The sequence below is a fragment of the Vulpes lagopus genome, chromosome 5 (genome assembly GCF_018345385.1).
Source record: "Vulpes lagopus strain Blue_001 chromosome 5, ASM1834538v1, whole genome shotgun sequence".
Lineage (NCBI taxonomy): Eukaryota > Metazoa > Chordata > Mammalia > Carnivora > Canidae > Vulpes > Vulpes lagopus.
In genome coordinates this window covers 85,233,512-85,254,598 of record NC_054828.1, presented here as the reverse complement: position 1 = coordinate 85,254,598, position 21,087 = coordinate 85,233,512, and the positions used below count along the sequence as shown (strand labels likewise).

The 21,087-nt window shown below is 44.3% G+C and overlaps 2 protein-coding genes across 3 annotated transcripts; both read left to right on the top strand.

The window, feature by feature from the left end:
• Window positions 1–59: 59 nt before the first annotated feature.
• On the top strand, window positions 60–6,664 carry C5H2orf81 (chromosome 5 C2orf81 homolog). The gene is made up of 4 exons (XM_041756301.1): window positions 60–174; window positions 4,537–4,767; window positions 4,853–5,074; window positions 5,242–6,664. The coding sequence occupies exons 1-4, from the start codon at window positions 157–159 to the stop codon at window positions 6,625–6,627; spliced, it is 1,857 nt and encodes a 618-aa protein (XP_041612235.1). The 5' UTR covers window positions 60–156; the 3' UTR covers window positions 6,628–6,664.
• Window positions 6,665–7,268: 604 nt separating this feature from the next.
• LOC121490403 (retinol dehydrogenase 12-like) lies at window positions 7,269–12,458 on the top strand. Of its 2 annotated transcripts, XM_041754042.1 has the most exons (6): window positions 7,269–7,513; window positions 7,646–7,885; window positions 8,139–8,228; window positions 10,279–10,467; window positions 11,006–11,112; window positions 11,209–12,458. In XM_041754042.1, exons 1-6 carry the CDS (start codon window positions 7,339–7,341, stop codon window positions 11,395–11,397), a joined length of 990 nt encoding a protein of 329 aa, XP_041609976.1. In that variant the 5' UTR covers window positions 7,269–7,338; the 3' UTR covers window positions 11,398–12,458. The 2 variants fall into 2 exon arrangements, with proteins under 2 accessions (XP_041609976.1, XP_041609977.1); XM_041754043.1 differs by lacking the exon at window positions 8,139–8,228.
• Window positions 12,459–21,087: the final 8,629 nt, after the last annotated feature.

Sequence of the window (21,087 nt, the reverse complement as noted above, 5' to 3'; positions counted from 1 at the left end):
GGGGCGAGCCTCTGGAGGCCCGGCCTGCAGCTCCAGGCTGGGCGCCGTTGCTAGGGCGACGCTTAGGCTGCGGCGGCGGCGGCGGCGGCGGCGGCGGCGGCGGCGGCGGCGCAGCGAAGCTGCCGAATCCCCGGGGTTGGTGCGACAGCTGCGGCCATGGCTCACGAAGGCTTGGTTAGCTTCAGCTGGGCTCGGGGTGCGCCGGAGCTGGGATCTGCCTTTATTTTTTATTTTATTTTTTGAATATTTTTTATTATTTATTCATGATAGTCATAGAGAGAGGAGAGAGAGGCAGAGAGAGAAGCGGGCTCCATGCCGGGAGCCCGACGCGGGACTCGATCCTGGGACTCCGGGATCGTGCCCTGGGCCAAAGGCAGGTGCTAAACCGCTGAGCCACCCAGGGATCCCCCTGGGATCTGCCTTTAAAGTCGGTGTGGGGGAACCGTGGGCCGGGCCCATGCCAGCCGTGGCTCGCCCACCATGCGGGCGTTCCTGATGACCGAGGAAGCCACGTCGGTCTCAGGCAGAAAATCTACACCTGCACCACGCACACTAACACACTTGGTCACACTCCGAACCTGAGGCAAAAAGTCAGATGTGTGGTGCAGAGTGCAAGAGCAGGAACTGACGACTTTGGAAGCAGCTAATGCGAGTAATAAGTGCCTCAATTTTGAGGTACCCATTCAAATAGATAAACCAGACACTTTGGTCAGGCACTGGGGAGAGGTGTTGCTAAATAAACTTCATTTCAAGGATTTTAGGAGAAGGAAATGGATTTAAAAAACCACTCTGGGGCATCTGGGTGGCTCGGTGGATCCTTTGGCTCGGATCATGATCCTGGGGTCCTGGGATCGATTTCCGTCCAGGTTCCATATCAAGCTCCCCACAGGGGTCCTGCTTCTCCCTCTGCAATTGTCTCTGCCTCTCTCTGTGCCTCTCATGAATAAATAAATAAAATCTTTAAAAAGAAAAAAAAAACTGTGAGGCTGCACTTGAAAGTCAAATTGTTTAAGAGCCAAGAAATTTCTTTAAAAGATTGATTCATGAGAGAGTCCACGTGAGAAGGAGGTGGGGAAAGGGCAAAGGGAGAAGAGAGAAAATCTCAAGCAGACTTCTGGATGACTGGGCACTCCACGACTGTGAGATCATGACCTGAGCCAAAATCAAGAGCGGAGGCTTAACCTACTGAGCCACCCAAGTGCTGCAAAAGCCAAGATATTTTTAAATAAAACATATTTGAGGAGATTTTATGCAATAGTATCTCTGGCCTCTCTGGTCAGGCCAGTGTCTAGGTACAATCACTATGACTGTTGGCCCATGGGAGGCTAGGAGGGTAAGTCTAAGGAACCCACTATCCTCTCCCAGCACTACCTGCCCTGCTCTGGCCAAGCCTGGGCTGGGCTGTGGGCTACTCCCTGGGTTTGTCACTAGGGCTGTTTTCATTACAGAGAAGATAAATGAGACTTAAGGGATTTTGAGTTCAGTGTAAGGTTTAAGAAACATCAGATTTGGGGAAGAATGAATTTGGGGTCTATCTGGTATGAAGCAATAAGGTTGGGGTTAAGAAGGTAAAGATTTGGGGAGATGACATTTAGAAGTAAACTTTGGAAGGAGCCAGGTTCAGGGAAACTTGTAGGAGAGTGAGGAGGCTCCCAAGAATCTGCTAGTAAATTTCCAATGTCCCTAAAATGAATTTATAGAACTACTTTTTTTATTTTTATGTTGATTTTTCTTGATTATAAAAGGATACAGACTCATTGTTGAGAACTTGTAAATTAGAGAAGAGCACAAGAAAGAAACATGTCCACTGTTAAAATTTTGGTGTTTTCCTTTTCTTTAACACATACTTATACATCTGAGATGATACTTGATATGTAATTTTGTATCCTGTTTCTTTCATTTGTCATTACATCGTTAAGTATTTTCCTATGCTATTACAAATCCTTCCTAAAGATTACCTTTAATCATTGCATAATATTTCCTGATAAAGAGGGCACACAATTAGCTATATATTCTTTTTGTTAGATATATGTTTTCATTTTTTTTTTAAGATTTTATTTATTCATGAAAGACACAGAGAGAGAGGCAGAGACATGGGCAGAGGGAGAAGCCGGTTCCCTGCAAGAGCCCAATGCAGGACTTGATCCCAGTACCCCAGAATCGCACCCTGAGCTGAAGGCAAATAAATGCTCAACCACCGAGCCACCCAGGCACCCCTGGACTTATGTTTTCAATATTCTGTTATTGTAAATGACAGCACAGGAAATATGTTGGAGAATATATTTTTTATTTTCTTTTTTAAATTATTTTTTTCATGAGAGACAGAGAAGGCAGACACATAGGCAGAAGGAGAAGCAAACTCCCTGTGGGAAGCCCGATGCAGGACTCGATCCCAGGACCCCAGGATCACGCCCTGAGCCAAAGGCAGAAGCTCAACCACTGAGCCACCTGGGTGCCTCTATATTTTTTTATTTTCATTTTAGGATATGCCTTTGGATGTGTTCATAAAACTGGAATTGATATTTTTGAAAGTTGGACATCTTTTCAAATGTTTATCATTTATATCATCAGTCTTTTACATTTGTGAAATGTTATGTCCTTTGCTTATTATCCTTGGGGTATTATGATTATTTATTATTTTATTATTATGATTATGATTTTTAATATACTTGGGGATATTTATTGCATTTTTTTTGTTTTGTTTTGGAAAGCAGGGTAAAGTCAGACACACCTGTGTATGAATTATGACTCCACTTCTTCCTTGCTGTGTGATCTGGAAAAATTCTGTAAAATGAGGACAAAATAGCATGTAGTCTAAAAATGTAGGACTTGAGTCAATGTTTGTAACTGATACACTTAAGTGCCAGTGAATGGTAACTACTGTCCACTTGTAATTAGGAGTGTTTTAAAAATAAGTATAGGAAAATTTTGCCTATGTGTACACACCTCTCTAGCTATTTCTTTATGATTTCTTACATAATTTTTAATGCTTAGGCAGTTTTTTCTCACAGATTGTCATATGACAATCTGACCACCTACTTTTTTCCTACATTTTATTTTTTTGTTTATATTTTTGTGGGGTTTGTGTGTGTGTGCGTGTATCCTTTAATACATCTGGATTTCATTTATTTTAAAATATTTTATGTACTTATTTACTTGAGAGAGAGAGCAGAAGCTGGGGGGAGAGGGAGAGGGAAAGGGAGAAGCATACTCCCTGCCCCTGAGCAGGGAGCCCAATGTGGGGCTTGATCCCAGGACCCTGAGATCATGACTGTAGCTGAAAGGTAGACACTTAACCGACTGGCCACTCAGGTGTCCCTGGAATTTATTTAGATGTATATTGTAAAATGAGGATCTAAGCTGATTTGGGGGAGAGAAGGAGACTCTAAAAGAGCACTAACCATTTATTGACTCTCTTAATTTCTTTGAACTCTCAAGAACTTTGAACCTTTTGAACTAGTGCCAATAGCAGGGTGTACTCTGTAATCTCAAGCAAGCGATGATTATCTTGTGTCTTTTTAGTGTTTTTGTTTTTTTTTTAATCGTTTTAGGGAGCTGTTATGAAAAATAAATTAGCTAGGTCAAGGGCACCTGGGTGGCTAATTTGGTTAAGCCTCCCACCCTTGGTTTCAGCTCAGGTCGTGATCTCTGAGTCGGGAGATCAAGCCCCATGTCAGGTTCCCTGCTCAGTGAGAATCTGCTTGAAAGAATCTCTCCCTCTGCCCCTCCCCACTCTTTCTCAAATGAATAGTCTTTTATTATTATTATTATTATTCATGAGAGACACACACACACAGAGACACAGGCAGAGGGAGAAGCAGGCTCCATGCAGGCAGCCCGAAGCTGGACTAGATCCCGGGTCTCCAGGATCATGCCCTGGGCTGAAGGCAGCGCTAAACCGCTGAGCCACCCAGGCTGCCCAACAATCTTTTTTTTTTTTTTTTAAGATTTTAAAATTTATTCATTTGAGAGCAAGAAGGAGACAGAGCACAAGCAGGAGGAGAGGTAGAGGGAAAGGGGGAGGGAGAACAGACTCCTCACCAAGCAGGGAGCCCTATGTGGGGCTCCATCCCAGGGCCTGAAGATCATGACCTGAACCTGAGGCAGATGCTTAATCAGCTGAGCCGCCCAGGTGCCCCAAATAAATAAATGTTAAATAAATTAACTAGGTCAAACATCTAAAATGCATCTGAGGGATCCCTGGGTGGCGCAGTGGTTTGGCGCCTGCCTTTGGCCCAGGGCGCGATCCTGGAGACCCGGGATCGAATCCCATGTCGGGCTCCCGGTGCATGGAGCCTGCTTCTCCCTCTGCCTGTGTCTCTGCCTCTCTCTCTCTGTGTGGCTATCATAAAAAAAAAAAAAAACAACCAAAAAAAAAATAAAATGCATCTGACACGGTAGGCTCTTAGTACATTGTTCTTTTCAAAAGGCTTTTCCTTCTTCACAGCTTGAGAAAGCTTCCTCCTAGCCTACATAGCTGCTTCTCCATTCCACTTCTCTGTTTCCTGCCCTGATTGTCCTGTTCTTTCATCACAGAGGCAGGAGAGACAGATCCGGGACCGTGGGGCGACCCGATCCAAGGCAGAAAAGGTGCGGCCTCCTACAGTGCAGGTGCCACAGGTGGACATTGTGCCTGGGCGGCTCACGGAGGCTGAATGGATGGCGCTCATGGCTCTCCAGGAGGGAGAGGATGTTGTGGGGGACATCTTGGCTGATCTGCTGGCCCGAGTCATGGACTCTGCCTTCAAAGTCTACTTGACCCAGCAGGTGGGCCTGGATCCGGGTTCTCCAGACCCATCTCCACCCACCCCTCTGGTCCACATTGGACTGAGACCCCCTCTCACCTCTGCAGTGCATTCCATTCACCATTAGTCAGGCCCGGGAGGCCATGCTGCAGATCACTGAGTGGCGCTTCCTGGCAAGGGATGAGGGGGAATCAGCCGTGGTGGAGGACCCCATGTGGCACGAGGACGAGGAGCCCTTGGCATGCACTACGGATGCCTGGGCTCAGGGATCGGTGCCTGTGCTGCATGTACCCACCTCCATGGGGCTGGAGGAGACCTTCCAAGGCGAAGTAAGTGCAGCCCCCAGCTCCCTCTGACCCCCACCCCCCTACCCTGAGCCCTGCCTGTGTCAATTTTCTCTTCAGGCTCCTTGGACTCCTTTACCCTTAGTTCCTCTCTCCCCTTTCTGACATCTCACTACTCACTCTCCACCCCTATCCTCCATGCATTTCCCTAGGACCAAGGGAGCGTGGACCAGATCTCCTTAGGAAGACCATGGATGGAGAGAGGCTTTCAGAAGCAGATGGAATCTTGGGCGCCTTCTCCAGAGCTGGGAGTCACTTCTGGCCCCCCGCCTACCCCAGAGCTGTTTCAGGAGACAGGGTCCGGGAGTCTTTTAGGGGACTCAGCTGTCCAGTCCAGAGGCCACCAGGCTTTGGTGGAGTCCTTGAATGTAAGCCGCCAACCATCGGTGGAGATGGCTCCCGATGGCAGTCCCCACTCTTCTCTGGAGCTGTCTCAGGTAGCCAGCACCCAGGTCTTGGCCCAGAGGGCACAGCCCCGCAGCTCGCAGTTGTCACTGGAGGGCCTCTATTATTGCACGTCCCAGCCACACGTAGCTGGGGACAGGCTGAAGCTCAAGAAGGAGGACGTGCCCCACATCGACTCCGGCGTGTCAGTGGCCAGCCTCTCCGCCGGTGTCCCCACAACGCTCGGCCCCTCCGCCCAATTAGAGCCACAGCAGCCTCGGTTCCCGGATGTTCCCCTGAGCAAGCTTCCCTACAGGATGGGCCGCAAGGCCGGGGGTCGTCTGGACCCCATGCGCCTGCCGCGCCATTGGGTGCGCCCGTTGGCCGAGGTTCTGGTTCCAGACTCGGAGGCACGATCCCTGGAAGCCTACCGCGGGCACCAGAGGGGTGCGAGGACCGAGGCTTCTGAGGCTCCCGCCAGGCCTCTAACACCAGGACCCGGTATTGGTGTCTCCCCGAAAGTTTTCTTCTCTTTCCCACCTAGCGCTCCTTTCCGTGCCTTGGGCCCGGGCCCTGGCCTCCAATCCCCCCCTTTTAGCTTAGGCCTACCATCGCCAGGCTTTGGGTCAAAGTTGCCCTTTCCCAGACCTGGCCTTGGCTTTCTTGCCTCTCATCCAGCCCTCCCTGATCTGGCCCAGAGCCCCAGCCCCAAACTGTGGCCAGGTGCCAAATGGCCCTGTGGCTGGGAGGGGGAGGCTGAGTTGCTGAGGGACATGTGGGCCGGCCGCAGCCGCTTAAATCCACAGGGCCTGGATCCCGGGGACCAGGAGGGTCAGGGTCCTCACAGGTGGCCACATTCGGCACCCCAAGTCCTTGAGGCCACGTCGCAGGTGATGTGGAAGCCCATGTTGCTGCCAGACGCCATGAAACTGGCTCCTGGTGTGAGCATGTGGAACCCAAACACCCAGGTGCTACTCAGATCTGCAGTACCCCAGCAGGAGGACAAAGAAAGTGGCACGTCTCCTCCCGTTGAGCAGCACCCCATCCCGACAGGTGCCCCAAAGCCTCAGGTGACCATGAGACAACTAATGAAGAACCCAACCCCCAAAGTGTGTTCATTCCTCCCCAAGCACCTGCCCTATTCTGGGCTGTGAAGCTCAGGCAGTACTTTCTGCTTGCCAGAATAAACACCTGAATTGCCTTAAGAGTTGGTCTGATGTCTCTGTCAGTTTCCTCCAAGGATACTTACTCAGGAGCAGTTGTCCTGCAGTCCTAGAAGAATATAAAACATTGGTCCCAAGGAATAACCCCATTTCCACCCTTAGGAGACCCTGCATTAGGGTAGCTGTTGCTCCCCAGCAGAGGCGTTCTGGAGAACCGCCCCCCACTCCACAAAGGAGTAGACATAAAGGCTGCAAGTGGGGTCTGCTTCAGTTAGAATCAGAGTATCCTTGCAGTAGAGGAGTAAGGGGATGTCCCTGCTTAAGCACACGTTGATTAAAGACAAAATTTGATATCCTGCTTCTCCAATTCCTGGAGTTTATCAATTCACCTTAGGGCGCAAATCCAAGTTTCACTTGGAGACAACTATGAGCCTACACAGGGCTCGGAGAAGCACTGACTTTGAGCCAGAGATAGCAGTGAGGCAATCAAGTGTCCAAGGCATGCAATTTAAGGTGGAATTCACTCCCAAGCTCAAATAGGGTGATTCAAAAAATCTGAGAGTGAGTAGCCTCTTTAAAATTTGTGTCCCTAGGCACCACACCAGCCTGATTGCTAATCTCCACTTAGCTTTGGCTAGCTCCTCCCCAATTTACCTGCACTGTAGCCCAGCTCTTCTGGTGGCAGACCAGCAAGTCTTTGCTATGTTGCAGTGGTCTCTACTTGGCACCCTGGTCTGGAGCCCTGGCTCTGTTCTGCTTTTTCTAGTCCTGCTTAGACTAAGTGTGCGGCTCTGGCATGAATCTTATCTTTGGGACCTCCGACAGTGCTCCACAGACCTAACTGGGAAGACAGCAGTCGTGACTGGAGCCAATAGTGGTGAGTGCTCTTCCCATCTTGCTACCTCAATAGGTACCACAGTCCCTAACAGCGCCAGTGGAGAGGGTGGGGATGAGGACCAGCACCTCTAGTCACTCCCCAGACTAGTGTACTCAAGCTGCCCTCCTACAGGCATCGGAAAGGCTGTATGCCAGGAACTAGCTCGTCGTGGGGCTCGTGTGATCCTCGCCTGCCGTAACTGGGAGCGTGGACAGAAAGCCCTTGCCGAGATCCAAGTAGCCTCAAAGGGGACCTGCCTCCTGCTTGGCCAGGTGGACTTGAGCTCTATGGCCTCCATCCGGAGCTTTGCCCGGTGGCTTCTGCAGAAGTACCCCGAGATACATCTGCTGGTTAACAATGCTGCAATCTCTGGTATGTTTCCCCCAGACATGTCTCAGGGTCCTCCTTTCTGGTTCAGGGACCCTAAAACAGGCATCCACCAAACCTAACCTGTGCATCCTGCTGAAAACCTTGAATTCATATATGACCCTAAAAAGCCTGTTTTAAGTCATTGCCTCCATCCTTGTACATACATGTTCCTGTGAAGTTTCTACTGAATACCAGTATATCTCCCAGAGCTTGTCTCCTTCCATTACCCATTACCTATGTTCTCATCTCCTCCCAGGATTCCCCAAGACACTTACCCCAGAGGGCCTTGATCTCACCTTTGCCACCAACTATGTAGGGCCCTTTCTGCTTACAAATCTACTCCAAGGTAAGGGAGAACGGGTGCTTGACTTCTGTGCTACTCTTTGCTTCTCCATTCCCTGGCATTTTTCGTGGCTGTCTCCATGGCCACTTCCTTTCTCTTGGCCCCAGCTTCTCACTGAGTGATAACCCAGTATGCTCCCCCTCCCACACACACAGCAGGGAAACCCACCTGACACAAATCAGGACTAGGAGGCTGGAAATGAAACCAGTCCAAAATATAATCAGCAGGGAGATTTACGATCACACCTCTCCTCCCCCCAGCTCTGAGTTCTAGCTAGACCAGAAGAGTCAGTCATCACAACGAAAGCTTCTTAAGGGTGGCACCAGACCACTAGGAACACAGACACCAAGAAGGCCTACTTCCTGTTCTCAAATAGCTTAAGATCCACTAGGAACCTAGACAGAACACTTCTCTCTGTCTTAGGCCGGAGTGCTTTGACTTTCTGATTTTTAAATCTTTTCTGATTAAGGAAGTCTGGGTTCTTCCTGGGGAGGCTGGAGAGGCAGAGTGAGCGGCAGGCACTGTTTTCCTAACATGTTCTCCTGGATTGTGTAATAGACTCTTTAAAATAAAATCAATTGTTTGGGTTAGGTAATATGTGTCCAAAACACAAAACTGGGGATCCCTGGGTGGTGCAGCGGTTTGGCGCCTGCCTTTGGCCCAGGGCGCGATCCTGGAGACCGGGATCGAGTCCCACGTCGGGCTCCTGGTGCATGGAGCCTGCTTCTTTCTCTGTCTGTGTCTCTGCGTCTCTCTCTCTCTCTCTCCTCTCTGTGACTATCATAAATAAATAAAAATTAAAAAAAAAACACAAAACTGGAACTGTACAAAAGGGATTACATTAAAAAAAGTCTCCTCTCCTTGAAAATCAGCTACTCATTCCCCTCTCGGGAGACAATTCGTGTTGCTGGGATCTCATGTGCTCTTTATTTTATTTATTTATTTATAACGATTTCATTTATTTAATTCATGAGAGACACAGAGAGAGGCAGAAACATAGAGGGAGAAGCGGTCTCCTCACAGGGAGCTGGATGTGGGACTAGATCCCCAGATCTGGGATCATGCCCTGAGCCAAAGGCAAATGCTCAACTGCTGAGCCACCCAGGTGTCCCTCATTTGTGATTCTTAATTTAAATGTAGGGCTCAAAATAGTTTTGGCGTTTTGAACACTGTAAACTCATGTGGCAATTACTAGTTTTCATATTTTATATAATTCAGACTTTTTAAACTATATATAGTAGGATACTTCTTTTTTTAAGACGTTAAGTGTACAATTGATTGTAATTTTTTGTTACTTTGGAAGATAGCTGATTAAGGTTTTATTTATTTAGAGAGAGGGAGAACAAGAGAGTAAGAGAGAACATGAGCAGGCAGGATGGGTAGAGGGAGAAGCAGACTCCCCACTGAGCAGGGAGCCCGATGATGCGAGATATTCAGGACTCATTCCTAGGACCCTGGGATCATGTGACCTGAGTCGAAGGGAGACCCTTAACAAACTGAAACACCCAGATGCTGGATAGCTGGATTAAAAAAAACAACAACAACAACACTTTTTCAAGTATCTCTACACACATTTCTTTCTCCCCTCAATCTAGCACCCTTATGTCCTTAGCATCTGTCTTGGGGTCTCCCATAGTCCAGAGATCTAATGAACATTTGTGTGACAAATACACAAAAGACAACTTTCACAGTGTCTCCAACCTCTGCTTTCTCTTTTAGCCACCAGTGAGGTAAAACATAAACAGGGATCAATTAAAGTAGCTCCAGCTGACAAGTGGAAGAAGAGTAAGGCAAAAATCCACACACTACCATAAAAGAAGAGGAAAAATGTTAGGAAAGTAGCTAAGTCTCTGTTGAAGTCTCTGTTCACATGAAGCTGTCTTGTGCCTAGCCCAGAGAACATGGCGGGGGGGGGGGTGAGCACTGACCCTATCCTGAAAGCCCTGGATGGTCTCTGCTCTCTTGGAGTCTCCTGGAGAGGCACGCTGGGGAGTGGGCATGGGTATTCACTCTAGAGCTTGGATTGAAGGATTGTGGTTCTCTTTCCACCCAGGGGCCCTACAACAGGCAGGGTCAGCTCGGGTAGTGAATGTGTCTTCCTTTCGGCATGCACATGGGTATGTTGATGAGAAACATCTGACAGGGGCTGGCAAACCTTTGACCTTAACCCAGAGCTATGACTGCAGCAAACTGCTCTTGACCTCCTTCACTGGGGAGCTTGCCCGGAGACTTCAAGGGACAGGTAATTGCCTCGGACACCCCCTACTCCTTCATTCCCAGTACCGCTGCCCTTCACATCTCATCCCAACATGTCCTGGCCTAAATACTCCCAGTGTCCCCCAAGCCAGCTGTTGATTCCCTCCACTTATCATCTGTGCAGCTGATATCTCCCTCACATCTCCTTTTTATTTATTTTTTTTCACATCTCCTTTTTAATCTTTCCAACTCTCTTCACATCTCCTTTTTAATCTTTCCAACTCTCTTGTCATTCACAACATTCCTCTCCTCTCAGTAGTCTCCAATACCAACACCATCCATTGTGTTCCTCCTAAAGTTCACCCAGCATTCTCAAATGCTTATGTCTCCGTACTGGCTTGAATACCAATTTATGTAAGTTCCAAGGGACTGACTTCCCTGGCACCACCCCCAAGTGTCTGGTTGCCCAACAGACCTGGTAGGATCCTCCCAACATTGCACACTGGAGAACCCCCACTAAGCCCCTTTTCCCAATATCTTCCTCTTATTTCACTTTGCACTATACTTGTGTCTCATCCTTTCAGGTGTGACTGTGAACTCTGTTGACCCAGGTGTGGTATACACAGAGATCATGAAGCCTTATCCTTGGTTGTACCGCTTCCTTTTCTGGCTCTTCAGCTTCTTCTGTAAGGTGGGTAGAGGAGGAGCAAGTGTGGCAGGGTGATGCTTCTGGGTGTCCCCAGCAGGGTAAAGTCAGCTGGGCGTGACTCTCTCTTCCCCTCTACAGGATGTCAAACAAGGTGCAATCCCAGTCCTCTACCTGAGCTTGGCAAAGGAGCTGGATGGTGTTTCTGGAAAATATTTTAGCAGTTCCTGTATGATAACTCTCCCCACTGAAGCTGCTCAGGATCCTCAAGTGGCCCAAAGCCTCTGGAATGCCTCAGTCCAACTAACAAACCTAGACAAGATGGACTGATCCTCTGTGACCCCTACCCTAATTTACCATCCTCTATGATTCCCAGCCCTTTCTCTGATCATGCCTTTTGTTTACTAGCTTCAAGCATCAATCATCTTGTCTGGTATAACAAACACTTCCTCTTCCTGTTGGCTTACTGGCATGAGAGCTCAGATTTGCCAGAGGATAGTTTTAGCTCCTACTTTACTGCCAGTTCTCGGATGGAACTCTTTATCCCTTGGCCACTAGGATCTCCAAACCTACAGAGTTCCACACTGTGATGACAGGGAGAAAATTCCTTCCAGTGGGAATTAGGGGTACCAGTAAGAAGGGAGACCTCCACCTGTACCTGTTGGTTTCTGCATGTGTGCTTCCTGGTTTGGGGGGAGACAGCACCACAGAGTGCTCTCTTGATTAAAGCATATACCACATCCCATAGGATAGCATTCAGACCTCACAGGGTGTGGTCTCCCAACTGATACTGTGCCTGAGCCTGCAGATGATCATTCCACCTTCCCATCAAATCCTGGGGGATGAGCCAAGCAACAAGATCAGTGAATTCCAGTTCTGGGAGCCCATCGTTTTTCTCCCAAGGTCTTTGTTCATCTATATATATGTTGGGATCAGCTTTTCAAATTTCACGCACACATGAACCCTTCTCTGGTTCCATGACATCTACTTGGGAGGATTGACGTTTTTATGATATTGAGTTTTCCTAACCTCAAACAAGGTTGCTCCTATCTAACTCTTTTTAATATCTTTGCAGAATTTTTCTGATTTTATCTGTAAATATCTTATACTAGTTTTACTATATTTAATTCAGGTACCTTCATTTTGATGCTATTATAAGTGGTGCTTTAACCTTTGTGTGCTGATTGTTTATTAAATGACTATTATAAGTTATCTAATTTTAATGAATTATCTGTAGGTACTTTTGGTTTTTCTACATAGAAAAATCACACTAAGAAAAATAATAGTTTTAATTCTTCCTTTTCCACTATTCTTTTATTTCTTTTTCTAGAAGACCTTTATAGATTTTCTAGTACCTTGCATTTCTGAAATAAACCCAACAAACCACCTTGCATTTTTGGTCAAATTGTTGTGTAGACATTGTTAAATTGAGCATACTCATGTTTTTGTTTAGCACTTTGTGCTGTGTTCATAAATGAGATTGGTCTGTCTTTTTTTTTTTTTAAGTTTTGTTTTTATTTAAGCCATCTGTACATCCTGTGCAGGGCTCCAACTCATCACCCCAAGATAAAGAGTCCCACCCTCTTCTGACTGGGTGAGCCAGGCGCCCCTGGCCTGTGCTTTTCTTTACCCATATTGCCATTGTCCCATTCCACTGTCATGGATCTATTCAATTTACAAAATGCATTGGGGATTTGTGTTCATCCAGGGGCATAATCTGAGAAGGAAATGCGAAGTTGGGATTGAATGTTCAAGAAACTTAGAGGAAATGGCTGCGAGAGAAAACGGGGAGGAATCTGGAAGAAGCTGAGAGGGCCACTAGACTGCGATCCTAGTCTGACCCTGAGTGGGTGAGGGAAAGAAGGCTGGTTGGGAGCCTCTTTGAGTGTAGTGGAGGATTTTTTTCCATTTTTAAACTCTCTCTCTTATTTTGAAAGTATATAATCTATTTCTGTTCTCTAGTGGTTAGTAAAAAAATTTCAACCTGCATATTTGACTTAATAGTCTCTCCCTCTTTTTTTTTTTAAAGATTTGGTTTATTTTAGAGAGAGAGCTTGCAGCCAGATGTGGGGGGGAGGGACAGAGGCAGAATCTCAAGGTGACTCCTCACTGGGTGCAGAGCCCAGGAGAGGCTCAGAGGCTCCACTCACAACCCTGAGACCATGACCTGAACTGAAACCAAGAGTCGGGCCGCTTAACCCACTGAGACACCCAGGTCTCTTTAATCGATATCTTTATACTTTCAAACAATACATAGACATTAGAATTCTTCAACATTAATTATTCTCTTTGAACTTATATGCTTCTGTAGCCTGGTATTGTTCAAATAATTGTACAAATATATTGTTATTATTTTCAATAGTTCATATTTGTGTAGATTTACCCCTATGTTTAACATTTTTTTTTTTTTTTTGCTTGCTCTTCTTTCTTGCATCTCACATCTTCTACCTGGGATTATTTTCCTTTTGCTGAAGTACATCCTTTTAAATTCCTGTAATGAGCATTTAAGGTACACAGAATTTTACTAAAATAGTTCCCAATATTTCTACACTCTGTGTACACATTCTCTATTATCTCCTCCCCTAGAGTGTGAGCAGAACTCATGTGATGGAATTTCACTCCTGTGATTACCTTACATACTGACAAATGGGATTTGCTGATGTAATTAAATTCTGTAATCATCTGACTTTAAATTCATCAAAGAGGAGATTATTTTGGGTGGACTTGACCTAATCAGGTGAGCCCTTTAAAAGTGTTTAGTTCGGGACGCCTCGGTGGTTCAGCAGTTGAGCGTCAGCCTTCGGCTTAGGGGCTCAGGTCATGATCCTGGGGTCCTGGGATCGAGTCCCACATTGGGTTCCGTGTGGGGAGACTGCTTCTCCCTTTGCCTATGTCTCTGCCTCTCTCTGTGTGTATCTCATGAATAAATAAATAAAATCTTTTTTTAAAAATATTTTTTAAAATTTTTATTTATTTATGATAGTCACAGAGAGAGGCAGAGACACAGGCAGAGGGAGAAGCAGGCTCCATGCACCGGGAGCCCGACGTGGGATTCGATCCCGGGTCTCCAGGATGGGGCCCTGGGCCAAAGGCAGGCGCCAAACCGCTGCGCCACCCAGGGATCCCAATAAATAAAATCTTTAAAAAATAAAAAGTGTTCAGGTTTTCCCAGAGTCAGAAAGATCCTCCTGTTCACCATGAGGAAATAAACTGCCACACTGTGAGGAGGACCACCTGGCCTCCAGGAGTTGGAGCTTCAGTTCTCCAGCCATAGGGAACTGGTTTCTGCCAATACCTGGTAAGTCTGGGAGAGGACTTGGAGCCCAGATGAGACTGCAGCTCTGGTGACACCCTGAGCAAAGGACCCAGCTAATCTGTACCCAGACTCCTGATGCACAGAAACTGTAAGACAATACATGGGTTCTTTCAAGCATGGAGTGTAGTAATTGGTTATGAAGCAATAGAAAACTCATACGGAATCTAATGATAATAAACCTCAGTTTTATTGGCTTGAAAATTTCTTTAAGGGATTCCTGGATGGCTCAGCAGTTTAGTGCCTGCCTTCTGCTCAGGGTGTGATCCTGGTGTCCCGGGATCGACTCCCACATCGGGCTCCCTGCATAGAGCCTGCTTCTATCTCTGTGTGTCTCTCATGAATAAATAAATAAATAAAATATATTTATTTCACCATTTTTGAGGGATCATCTTGCTGGTGAAGGAATTATAGGCTGGCAGGTATTGTCTTTTATTCCATTGGAGATTATTCCTTCATCTTCTGGCTTTCATTTTTGCTATGAGAGATCAGATGTTAAACAGTGCTTTGTAGGGAATCAGCCGTTTCTCCCTTGTTCCCTTTATGATGTTATCCTTGTCATTCCTTTCCTGCAGTTTCACTACTGTTAATTCTGATGTGTTTTTTTTTTTTTTTAAGATTTATTTATTTATTTATTCATGAGAGAGGCAGACATAGGCAGAGGGAAAAGCAGGCTCCATACAGGGAGCCCGATGTCGAACTCGATCCTGGGGCTCCAGGGTCATGCCCTGAGCCAAAGACAGACACTCAATGGCTGAGCCACCCAGGCGTCCCTCTTTTTGTTTATTCCAGTGGAAATTCCTCGGGTTTCCTGAATCTGAGGCTCTATGTGTCTCCTGTGTTTTTATTTATTTATTTATTTATTTATTTATTTGATAGATTTGACATGTTACATTTTGTAAATTAAAAGTATACAGTGTGTTACTTTGATACCTTTATATATTGTAATATGAATGCCATAGAAGCAATGTTTATCACATCACGCTATTACAGTACAATATTATCTAATATCCATCGTACTGTGCATCAGACCTCTATGGCTTATTTACTACTTGTTACAGGTTTATACCCTTAAACACCATTAATCTTATCCTTCCCATCCCCCTTCTCCCAATAATCACCATTTTACTTTGTGTTTTTTCATAGGTTTGACTGTTTTAGATTGCACATATAAGTGGTATCCTACAATATTTGTCATTCTCTGTCTGACTTATCTCAATAAGTATAATGTGCTCAAGGTCTATCCATGTTGTCCCAAATGTCATGAGATCCTTTTTCTCATGGCTGAATAATATACACACACACGCTTGTATATGTATACTTGTATGTGTATATATGTATGTATATATATGCTTTCTCTATATCTGTATCTATATCCGTTTTTATCCACTCATTCATTGATGGGTGTTTGGGTGCTTCCATATTATTTTGGCTACTGTAAATAATGTTAAGATAAGCATGGGTGTGCATGTGTCCTGTTGAAAACCTGTTTTCATTTCCTTTGCATATATACCCAGAAATAGAATTGCTGGATCATACAGTAGACCCATTTTTAATTTTTTGAGGAAAGTCATATTGTTTTCGTAGTGGTTGGACTAATTTACATTTCCACCAACAGTGTATACAGTTCCATTTTCACCCCAGCCTTACCAGCACCTGTTGTCTCTTAATGATAGCCATTTTAACAGGTGTAAAGTGATACCTCACCGTGGTTTTTATTTGCATTTCACTAATTATTAGTGATGTTGATCATCTTTTCATGTGCCTATTGGTCATTTTGATGGTCCTCTCTGGAAAAAGGTCTATTTAGTTCTTCTGTCCTCTTCAATCAGATTGTTTTTGTCGTTAGATTGTGTTAATTCTTCATTTTGGATATTAATCCTTTATCTGATATATGGTTTGCAAACTTTTTCTCCCATTCTGTAGGCTGTCACTTTGTTCATTGTTTCTTTTGCTGTGCAGAAGCTTTTGAGTTTGACGTAGTTCTGTTTGTTGATTTTAACTTTTGAGTTTTGCACTTGGTGTCATGTCCAAAAAATCATTGCCAAGATCAACACTGATAAGCTTTTTCTGTATTTCTCCTTAGAGCAAGAAAGTATGAATGGAGGAGGGGTGGGGGGAGAAGCAGACTCCCCGCTAAGCAGGGGGGCTCTATCCCAGGACTCATGACATGAGCTGAAAGTACACACAACCAACTAAGCTACCCAGGTATTTCCTTTTAAACACAGCCTCTCTCTATTATCTTTCTTCTCTCTTTATGGAATTACAATTAGACAAAGGTTAGACCTTCTCACTTTATCCTTCATACCTCTTGATCTTTCTCCCATATTTTCCTTTTTGTGTTAAAGCTGCATTTTGGTTCATTTTTATTTTTGTATTATTTTATTTTATTTAAGATTTTACTTTTTTTAGAGAACATAAGTGTGAGCATGGGTGGGGAAGAGAGAGGAGTGGAGGGGGAGGAAGCGGGAGGGGGAAAGAATCTCAAGCAGACTCTGGTGCTGAGTGCAGAGCCAAATGAAGGGCTTGATCGCATCACCCTGGGATCATGATGAGAATTACAACCAAGAATTGGACGCTTAACCAACTGAGTCACCCAGGTGCTCCTAATTTATCTTTTTTAGATATATTTTCCAGTTTACTAATTTTCCCTTCAACTATGGTTAAATATTTTGTTTATTCCACCCAATAACTTTAAATTACAATTATTATAGTTTTATTACTGTATTTTATAATTATTTTCTTTGCCGATCTACCTAGTCAATTTTTTAAACTGTATTTGACAGAAACAGAAGATGCAAGTATGAGTGGGAGGCGGGTAGAGGGATTTAGAATCCTCAAGCCGACTCCCTTCTGAGCAGGGAGCCCAACTTGGGCCTGGATTCCATGACCCATGAGATCATGACCTGAGCTGAAACCAAGAGTTGGCTGCCCAATGGACTGAGCCACCCAGGTGCCTCTACCTGGTCAATTTTTATAATCTCTTTTTCCCTATGTTTTAAATCTCCCTTTATGTTTTTAAAAACATATTAAACATCTTCATTTTGTATACTATTACTGAAAATTCCCATGTCAATAATCTTTGCCGGCTTGAACAGTTTGTGGTACTTTGTTTCTTTGTGTGTTTGGTAACTTTGTATACGCATGGTTCCTGGAACTGTAGCTATAGGAATTATTGGGGGCCTGGGATTAAAGTGGACACTTAGGGGCATGTGGGTGGCTCAGTGGTTGAGCATCTGCCTTCGGCTCGGTTGTGATCCCAGGGTCCTGGGCTCGAGTCCTACATCAGGTTCCCCGCAGGAAGTCTGCTTCTTCTTCTGCCTGTGTCTCTACCTCTCTCTCTCTATCATGAATAAATAAAAAATAAAAATAAAAAATAAAAATTAAAGTGCACATTTAGTTTGGCCAAGTACCCAGGTGTACTATACTAACTCAGGATCATTTTATTTTATTTTATTTATTTATTTTTTAATTTATGATAGTCACACAAAGAGAGAGAGAGAGAGAGAGGCAGAGACACAGGCAGAGGAAGAAGCAGGCTCCATGCACCGGGAGCCCAACGTGGGATTCGATTCCGGGTCTCCAGGATCCCGCCCTGGGCCAAAGGCAGGCGCTAAACCGCTGCGCCACCCAGGGATAATAAATAATAATTTATTAATTATTATTATTAATTATTATTATTAATTATTAAATAAATAATAATTTATTTTATTTTAAAATAAATTTTGTCTTGAAAAGTTTTGGCCATTCGTGTGATATACATTCTGGTCCCAAACTTATGTGAATACAGTCTTATTATTTTGAATTACCAGAGAGGATTTTTACTCCATCAACACCTAGAACTAAGGATGAGAAAATTTTATCTTTACTGTTTCCTTCTGTGGGGCAATTTTTTTTTTTTTTTGAGGTTTACTGTCCTGGGTGTTACTCTTTGATTCTCCTGGCTTTATGTGCATGTGTGTGTGTGTGTGTGCGCGCGCGCGCGCGCGTGCGGAGTAGGGTGGGGGAGGGTGGTTAGTTTTCTATTCCAATCTTCTCTGCTCAACCCAGATTTGGTCTTCTGTCCCTACTTAATTCAGGCCCTTAAACCCCAGTTCCAAGCCATTAAGGGTTTGTTAAGCCAACACTAGCTCCAGTGATCATTGGTGCCTTTTGGGATTTATAATTTCACAGCATGTCTAGCTTCTGAGGAATTCCCTTATTTTCCCACCAGTTCATTTAGGCAATAAGGACAGGTGCATATGCCTGGGTATGTGCCCTCCTGTGTGAATTGTTGCATTCCAGAATTTTTAGTTGCACTGTATTAGGTGGAATTTCCATGATATTTAGTCCTCTATTGCCAGAAATTGAAGCACCCATTTATTTCTTCCCTCTCTTCTTTCCTTCTTTCCTTCCTTTCTTTCCTTCTTTCGAGTTTGGATAGCCAATTATTCCAGCACCATTTGTTGAATAGTGTGTCACTCTCTCACTCAGAGGCAGGACTCTAGCTCAAAAAAATGTACACTTAAAAAATTTTTCAAAAGAGACCAATATGTACTAATATAGACAACCTCCAAGAGATAGTGTCCACTGGAGATAAAAACAAGGTTCAGAACAGTGTGTATAGGAAGCTTTCGTTCGCATCTAAGTTTTTGGAGCCTGACTCTGGAATAGCAAAACAAATGAACAGAACACTTTAGGTAGAGATCTTGGGGGATGCAATGAGTGGGATTATATATTTATATTTATATATAAATATTATATATTTATATTTATTTATATATTTATAAATAAATTATAAATTTATAAATTATATATAATATATAAATATTATATATTTATATTTATTTATATATTTATATATAAATATTTATTTATATATTTTATATATTTATATTTTATATTTATATATATTATATATATATATAAAATATGTGGATATTCACAATAGCTAAAAGCTAGAAACAACCCAAATGGTCATTGATGGGAGAATGGATGAACAAAATGTAACATACACACAAAAGGCAATATGATTCAGTCTTAAAAAGGAAGGAAATGCTGACATATGCTACAACATGAATGGAACTTGAAAATATAAGCCAGGCACAAAACAACAAATATTATATGATTCCTCTTATATAAAGTACGTAGAGTAGTCGAATTCATAAAAACAGGTAGTAGAATGCTTATTACCAGGGTCTGGGGGAGGGGAGAAAAAGGAATTCATGTTTATTGGGTATAAGAGTTTCAGAAAGGAAAGATGAGAAAGTTCTAGAGATGGATAGTGGTAATGGTTGTTCTGGGGAGGAAAACTTCCCTTATTCTCCAAAATCCTTCTTGCTGGTCTAAGAATTGAATTGACATGAGACAGATTCACAGGAGAAAATCAAATTAAATTCCATACATATGAGAAGTCCACACAGACATGAGATTCCAAAGCAGTCAGGCAAACCGAAGTATGCGTGTCATCTTGAACTAAGGAGAAGGGGGCAGAAGTGTAATTTACAGGCAGATGAAGAGTAAACGTTTGGTAAACAAATAGTTGCTGGGACATCCAGAAACAAGGGACACAGAGGGAACTTTGATCAAACAGGCTTTGCTAGGTTCCTTCTTTTTCCTTCTTCCTTCCTTCCTTCCTTCCTTCCTTCCTTCCTTCTTTCTTTCTTTCTTTCTTTCTTTCTTTCTTTCTTTCTTTCTTTCTTTCCTTTCTTTCTTTCTTTCTTTCTTTCTTTCTTTCTTTCTTTCTTTCTTTCTTTTCTTTCTTTCTTTCGATTTTATTTATTCATGAGAGGCACAGAGAGGTAGGCAGAGGGAGAAGTGGGCTCCATACAGGGAGCTGATGCAAGACTCATCTCAGAACCCTGGGATCATGACCTGAGCCTAAGGCAGATGCTCAACCACTGAGCCACCCAAGTGTCGGTTCTTCCCTTTTCACCACCCCTAGTTCATAGTATAATGTAGTTATCTATGATGAGAGCTCTCTTCCTGAAGCAGGTCCTCCATCTAAATTCTTCTATACAGTTAGGTTAGAGGTCAAAATTTCTTCCTCTTTTGGTCCTTGATTGTTCTTAGCTTGAAATAATCTGCATGTCAAAGTGGCACATTTTGGGGCAGACTGACCTTGTCCCTACAGTTGCAGAATAATGTAAGTGTACTTAGTTCCACTGAAGTATGCTTAAAGATGGTTAAAATGAGAAGTTTTTTTAAAAAAATATTTTATTTATTTATTCATGATAGACACAGAGAGAGAGAGAGAGAGAGAGAGGGGCACAGACACAGGCAGAGAGAGAAGCAGGCTCCATGCCAGGAGCCTGACATGGGACTTGATCCTGGGACTCCAGGATACGCCCTGGGCCAAAGGCAGGCACTAAACCACCGAGCCACCCAGGGATCCCCAAAATGAGAAGTTTTATTCATGTGTTACCACAACAAAAAGTATGTGCATGTAGTACTTTCAGGTGTTTTTTTTTTTTTTTTTTTAATGCATGAGAGACGCACACACACACACACAGAGGCAGGGATACAGGTAGAGGGAGAAGCAGGCTCCATGCAGGGAGCCCGATGCGGGCAGGACTCGATCCCAAACCCCGGGATCACGCCCTGAGGTGAAGGCAGATGCTCAACCGCTGAGCCACCCAGGCGTCCCACCAGATTTATTTTTATATGCCGCTTCTCTTCAACTGAAGGAGATGGAAGCCATTTCTACTAAAATTACAGATGCATTTATT